Source organism: Apaloderma vittatum, unplaced genomic scaffold, assembly GCF_000703405.1.
Source record: "Apaloderma vittatum isolate BGI_N311 unplaced genomic scaffold, ASM70340v1 scaffold28102, whole genome shotgun sequence".
Classification (NCBI taxonomy): domain Eukaryota; kingdom Metazoa; phylum Chordata; class Aves; order Trogoniformes; family Trogonidae; genus Apaloderma; species Apaloderma vittatum.
The window spans coordinates 1-7,337 of NW_009705747.1; the positions used below are offsets into that span (position 1 = coordinate 1).

Genomic DNA, 7,337 nt, shown 5'->3' on the forward strand with positions numbered 1-7,337 from the left:
CCATCCAGGGAGGGCTGGACAGGAAGGGTGACTTAATGATGGCAGCGCTGATGAAGGGTGATGCTCAGTATGAGAATAACGAGAGGAATGGAGGGAGGATGGAGCAACGGAGATTGCAGCACCCACAGTGGAGATAAAAAGCTGGTACACTTTCGGTGTTGAAATGGGGCGCTCTCCAACCCACAGCAGGAAGAGGATCCATGCCAGGGTCTACACATCTGGCAGCGACTGGTCCCAGGGAGCCCACAGGAGACAGGGCTGAGGAGTGGAGAAGGTTTTGGGGAGGAGAGGGCAGAGACAGGCACAGAGGGAGAAAGAGGCACAGTGCTTAGCGGCTCTGTTGATTCAGAAGACCACCCACCCCTCAGGAGACGCAGGCTCAGAGATTCCTGTGTCTGCAGAGAAGAAAAACACTTGTGGCAATGCCCCAAAGCCAGGATTAACGACAGGAAGGTGCTCCAAGCCGGAGGCTTTAGGATTTGGAGGCTGAGGAGGAAACAGAGCTGGGCGTGCTGCTCTGGCGGAGGGTGACTGCGAGGTGGCGGTGGGACAAGATAAGGCAGCGTGAGTCACCGCTGCATCACGCCGGGTATTTCCAGTGAGCCGGAAGCATTTGTGCCAGGGCTGGGAGCACCTGCGGGAGCGTGCCTTCACATTTCTGCACAAAAGGACACACAGGCTACATGACAGACTAACAACCCCGAACCTCTGACCACACTCCTGCCAAGGGCCCAAAATCCATCAGCACAAATATGGGACGGCTCAAGCTCAGCAAACACCACAAATTCGGACGTTTTACACTCTGACATAATTATATCCCTCCTAGTGTGCTACCATGCCCAGGAATCCAGTAACGAGATTGCAACACCCTTGAAAGCAGCCAGACCGTCCTCTCATGTTGCACAGCGATGTTATCTCCAGCTGCCACCACCCTGAAGCGCAGCTGATAGCACCAGCGCGCGACTCGCCCTCACCGGGACGTGACTGTGCCATGCCCCACAGCTGATGGCAGCGAAGCATCCCTTCGCCAAAGCACGGCCCCTGGGGCTCCTGCTGAGCGAGACCTGGCTGTACTGCTAGGGAGAGAGAAATGGGTCTAAACATTGTAATTTGCATCATTCTAATGACTGTACCTCCAATCTTTGCCAAAACCCCCCCTATCGCACACCCAGCTGACGACCCCAACCTTACGATCCCCAAGAATGATCCTACTTCATCCTCTGGAGACCGCTAGTCCCAAGTCAGCTGGCCACCTCCATCGGGACGTAACCCTCCCTGAGCATGGCCAGCGCCTCTTCACCACACCGCAAGATGCAGATACACCCTTCGTTGCCACATGGATGTGACCACAACCCTCGCTGTGGCCTCAGGGCTCAACCACCGGCCGTACTATGGCTGTGGGGCAGTCCCACGCAGACCAATCCACATCAGAAGCACATCCTCAGCCCATACTCACCTCATGTTCTTCACAGAGCGCCCCCGAAAAGCTGCAATGGGAGACAAGATAGTGGCCATGGCCACAATCCAGAAGTTGAAGAAGGCCACCTTGCAGAAGTAGTGGAAGGTGGCATTGTACTGGTAAAGCAGAAGGGCTACCAAGGGAAGAATGAGCAGCAGCCCATGGAGTAGGACGTCCTCCATCATGCTGTCCCGGTGGGAGGATGCTGGGGATCTCAGCCCGTGGCCCCAGGAGCTGAAGAAGTGGAGCAGGGGATGCCGAGGAACACGGCAGGTGACTCAGGTGTATCAGCAGAGCAGTGTGTGGGCGTTTGGGGCTGGTCCAGGGCAAGGTGCCAGGTATATCTCACCCCATATGGATGCTGGAGGATGGACTGGCTCAGGCAGGAGGCAGGCAACCCCACCAAGGGCGGAGAGTGGTGGTGAGTCAACACCGGGGAGACCCTGGTGTCACCCAAGGTGTCACCGCTGATAAGCGCCCTCCTAAGCTGTTAAAAGCCATTGCAATAACTCCGACTTGATGCAATCAGATCTGTTGCCCATGGGAGAGTCCATGCTCTGGGCATCTCTCCTGGTCACGGGGACCCCAACACAGGGAAAGGGGGATGTCAGCTGCTAGGGACAGTGAACGCTGGTTCTGACCCACGCTCATGTCATGGATCCCTGTTGGCATCGTGCCTAACCCTCAAACCTCACCCTGCAGAGTATCAGATTCGTGGAAAACGTCTTCCCACTGCTGCCCACCTGGGTCTGCAGCAGGCGTGTGGTGTCAGCGCTCCCCATCTCCCCACTCCCCCCAAATCTGGGGCCCTCCAGAGGCCCAGCATCTGTTACCAAGGTGCAGATGATGCCACAGGGCTCTGAGCCCCACCACCACCCCCCAGCTCCCACCTTGGGCTGAAGGAGATGCCAGCCCCTCGCCCCAGTTGGCAGCCAGGGGCTGCATTGCGTTAGGTGTTTGCACGGGGGCAATTAGCAGGGCTGTAATTAGCCTCTCCTTCCGCTCTGTTGCTTTGGGGATGGGCACGCGGGATCCAGGCTAACACTGGGCTGCCCCGCAGAAACTTTTAAAATCAAGTGCTTGTCATTCCAGAGATAACTCCAGCCTGATTTCAGCCGCCAGCATCTCCCAGTTCCGTTCTTCCACATCGCAAGCCCTGCCAGGGACGTCTGCATGCTGCTGCCCAGACCCATCGGTTCACCTCTGACCCTTAGGGCAGGAGCCTGGGAGCAGAGGGGTCCACTCATGCCTTCCCATAACAACCTCAGCAGGGCTCTGGGGCAAACAGTCCCATTATACAGTGCTGGGGAGAGACAACATCACCTGGGTCAAACCCAGCAGCCCTGCCCCTCGTCTGACACCACCTACCTTCAGCAAAACCACATCGCACCTCCCCTACTCCCTTCCCCTCGATGCCCTTGGCTGCTTTTTCCACCCACACCTTCTCCCCGTCCCCACTGAGGTGGGTGGCAAGCCTTTGGGCTCCTGGCTGTGTGATGCTTCCTGTGCTGCTGGCTAAAGGGTACCCCAGTTCAACCAGTGCGACCCAAGGGTTGCGTCCACCACAGGTGTTGCAATCCGCATTGCTTCATCCTCCCATTCCTCTCATTATTCTCATATTCAAGCTAAGATTGAGCCATACCTTGAGCCCACCCTTCCTGTCCACCCCATCCCCAGGTGACTCCTCTCCTCCTTCTTCCCTTTCTGTCTATATGCGTGTGGAAACTTTCATGTATCAGCCCATCAAACTCATCTTGGTTTTTGCATGGTCTCCTTCCATTCTGCTCCTGCTACTCTGCCTGGCGAGTCTCGCAGCCTCTCGGGATGCTTCCCAGCTGGAGATGTGCCTTCATGCCACAACACAAAGCACCTCTTCTGCTCCACATTGAGGAGCTTCTTGTCCAGCTTCAGCCAGAGTCAGGCTGAGCTCTGCTTCAGGGTCAGATCTGCCTGTGCCATAGCAGAGCTCAGTCCTGCTCTCAGGAACGATGATCCTTCCTTTCCTCAGGGACCCCACCAGAAGAGAGACAGAGCGGTCCTCGTGCCCAGTGGGGTCAGAAGGAAGGGATTTAAGGCTCAACTGTCTGGGCACCATCTGTCTGCCTGCTTTGAACTCCAGATGACCACCAGCCCTGAAGTCTTGTCTAGAAGCTCTGCTCTTTAGGCAAAGCCTCCTGATAACTTGCCTGTAACCTCATCGGGGTCAGAGCAGGGCTGTCACCCCTAAGTGGGCTTGGGGAAGTAGCAAAGGCAAAGAACTCCTTCCAGCACCTAAAACATACCTGTGCCCACTTCTTCCTGGTGAGGGAAAACAGCTCCATGATCCCTTCTTTGCAATCTGCTGTTTCCCCCAACCACATCCCCACCAGGAGAAACCCAGTCAGATCCAGCTCTCCTCATGATGAGCTCAGCCAGGACCATCTCAACCCACTTCCCACCCATATACCCACCCCCCAACAGGTGCAGGAGGCTCACAACCCCCCTCACCCCCCCTACCCTCTCCTGCAGCTTGGACGGAGCCCTGCACTCAGGCACAAAGCCAGCAGTCTGGGTAATTAAGGATGGTTAATTAGTGACAGCAGGGTGCTTTCTTAACAAAGCAAATTAATTACAGGCGACATGCTGCATGGAGATCTGAAGGCACTAATGAGGACCAGAACCACCTGGGTTGGCATCATGTGCCACGTCTGTGTCCCCTCACCCATGGGGACACGGCTCATGCCACCAAATCCTCATGGCTTGGCAGAGACAACTTGTCCAGCGCAGATTGGGATGTCACATCTAACCTGCTGGGGATGAGCCCCCTGCAGAGGATGGAGATGAAGCCTGTCCTTGTTTAGGGTCACGATGTCACCTGGGGCTTGGTGACAGGCTTTGTGACACCCATGCAAGATCTTCTGGGGTCAAGGGCTGGAGAAGCGTGGAGCTCAGAGCCTCTCTTCCACTGCGTCGTAGTACTCTGCGGAGAGGAAAAGGGGACCTGAAGGATGTGCAAGGGCCAATCCACCCCACTGAGGGACATGAGGAGAACATGTGCTTACCTGATGCTGGTGGGACGTCAGCTCCCACCGTCCCTGTGGCGCTGGGGGGTGGAGGAGGGGGAACTGTAGCACTGGAGAAAAGCAAGAATGTAAGTGCCAGCCGGGCATTGTCGCTTGTGTCCCAGCTTGGGCTGAAAGTCCCATCACACCAAGAGCCCCATTCTGGGTGGCACAAAGCAGCACTCTCGTTACTCACATCTCCTCATCCTCAGCTAACGAGCCCGTGCCCAGGTACCGCACGGCCGCCTGTCCCCGATCCCACGCCGGGACCAGCCACGCTGGGATAGAAGCAGGACCGGGATAGGGGATGTAGTGATGGTGGAAAACCACAGCATCCTCTTCCTCTTCAGTCTCCAGAGGCACCGCCATCACCTGTGGGGAGGAAAAAAGGAAGGCAGAGCTGTGCAGGGCCCTTTCTGGCAGCTGTCTCCCTGAGGCAGCATTCTTTTCCCCCCACAGAGATAAAATGTTTAATATGATTTTGGTTCTGGATGGCTTTTTAAATGAAAGTGCTTGCAGAGCTCTCCTGCCTAAGGAATAGAGCTTAGCCTTGCTGCTTGGCTGCCGCAGCCCCACACCGTGGCACACAGGGAGGGTCCTGGCTCTTCCCAGCTGGGCTAAATCACCACCCAGCAGCCTGAGTGCAATCTATGCTAGCAGAGCTGGGGGTCAAACCAGCACAAAGAGCCCCAAAACCTCAAGGGGCTGCAGAGCCTGGTCTGAGTTAGACTGAGACCACACAGCTTCTGTGCCCGGACGGGTCCCACGCTGTGCCAAAGCAAGGCATGGTCATCCCGTTCTCCTGAGCAGCTCTGGAAAGGTCCCTTCATCCACTTCTGTGCTCCTTTTGGTCCTTTAGTCCTCTTTTGTCTTATGGTCCCTTTGCTCATCCAGCATCCCTGACCCTTACCTGGGCAGCAGCTGGGGATGTCCCGAAACCGAAGGATGTCAGTGCCGACACGGCCAGGCTGTTCATCACCACCTGGTGCATTTGGGAGTTTTGAATCATCATCAACTCGATTAAATCTGCCAGAGAGTGAGGGGCTCTGCGTCAGAGAGAGATCAGAGCAAGGGCACGAGAAACGCAGCCGTAGGATGAGTGCCTGGGATGGGGTGGCACCGAGGCTTGTCTCAGTGCTCAAGCAGTGGGAGCTAAGCCAGAGTTCCCCCACCCCAATTTAGAAGGCCCATGTGGCATTTAAATTTTATTTTGCTTGGATAAAGCTTAAAAAAAAAAAGCCATACTTCAGCCTTTTCTTCTTTGCAAATGTGATTAAACATCTGGTCTGGCTTGCTGAAGGCTGCTCACAAAAGGTGATTAGTGGTGCTGAAGGCGTCAGACTTTCCACCCATTTGAAGAGAATTGCAGTGCTCAGAGTCTTGGCAAACCTCTGCCTTGGCACCAGGCGGCACAGCCAATGTCCTCGGGGTGTCATCGCGTGGGGAGCACACCAGGGTCAGCTCGGCTTTGAGGAGGCAGGAGCTGGGGCTGGACCATGAGGGCTGATGCCACCTCTGTTCCCAGTAGAAAACCCCTATGGAGCTGGGTCCAGGAGGGCAGCAGGGTGAGGATGCTCAGTGCCTCCTCGGTCCCTGCCTGGCTCCCCACGAGGAGCTGGGACCCAGAGCAGCCGTGCACATACAGGTTAGCATCCCTGTCCCCTTGGCTGGATGCTGAGGTGGCTGCTGAGGACAAGCCAGCTGCAGAAGCTGTGCTGTGTCTGGCTCTGCATCCTCATTAACAATTCCCCGTTTGCTGCAGGCATGAAATTTCCCTGCAAAATGCCTATAAACATGCCGGAGGGGCTGCCTCTGAGATCCTGCTGGCTCTGTGCACCTGCGAGCACTCTGTGAGACCTGCGAGCCTCTGTTAGCCAGAGCCTGGGTAAAAAAAAAAAAGCGGTTTGGCCATCCTTGTGCCCCAGGTGCTGGATCCCAAAATTCTTTCCCAGCTGCAGGGACGGGCTCCCAGGGCACCCATGAGGCAGCTCCAGTGAGGAGTGTTGCAGCACAACCTGGGAGATGGCCAGAGCCCTGAGGAGGGAATGGCCAGCAGCCAGGCATTGAATGTGAAGGAGAAAACACGCCAAGGGCTGGCAACTTCTAATGGATCCCACCCATCCCACAGGACAGGCAGCCAGCCCCCCTGGCTGTGAGTGGCTGGCATCTCTGTTTTCTTTCCACATCAGCACATCCTTTCCTCATTGTATGTTTTAAAAGCAGCTTAACTTTCCCCCCTCCCTGCAAGGCTGCGTGTGTTTGCCCATGGTGTGCCCCAGGAACCACAAGCCCCCGTATCTCTGCTGTCTGCTCCCCGAGTCAGTGCTGGATCCTGAGCTGGGTGAAGTGCCTATAGACAGATGGTCTGTGCTCCTGCTTGCTCCTCCTGTGAGCTCTAGGGCTGGCATGTGTCCCACACTGATCCCACCTAGCACGGCCAAGGAGCCCATATCACCCCAGCTTTGCCTGCTGGTGCTCCACATGCCCACGTGAAATAGAGAACAAAGAGAGGTGGGTTTCAAAATAACAGCCCAAAACCCATTCCCTGGGAGCATCCTGGTGTGGCCAAGGCCAGCCCAGACTTCAAAGCTTGGGGAAATCACCCAAAAATCACACCCTGTGGGGCAAAGCAGCCCTTGAAGTGTGGTCCTGTGAGGCTGCAGAGGGTGAGCACAGCCCCCCTGCCTGTCCCTCATCCTGAAAAGGCTGGGGGAAAAAAGAAGAGGATGAAGTTAAGCTTGTTTTAAGGCTGACCTCTACGTCTACCGTCACGTACCTCCCTGGATGTGCCGGGGTCCGGCAGGGGGACCAAGGGCAGCCGCGGTCCCGGGAAGCTG

At 56.3% G+C, this 7,337-nt stretch overlaps 1 protein-coding gene across 1 annotated transcript; it reads right to left on the reverse strand.

Moving 5' to 3' along the window:
* Window positions 1-4,386: 4,386 nt before the first annotated feature.
* On the reverse strand, window positions 4,387-5,526 carry PRR29 (proline rich 29; the record flags this gene model as incomplete). The annotated part of the gene is made up of 4 exons (XM_009865555.1): window positions 4,387-4,418; window positions 4,501-4,571; window positions 4,697-4,872; window positions 5,411-5,526. Coding segments are annotated over 4 exons (395 nt in total), but the record flags the coding sequence as incomplete, so codon positions are not given.
* Between the last annotated feature and the right edge of the window lie 1,811 nt (window positions 5,527-7,337).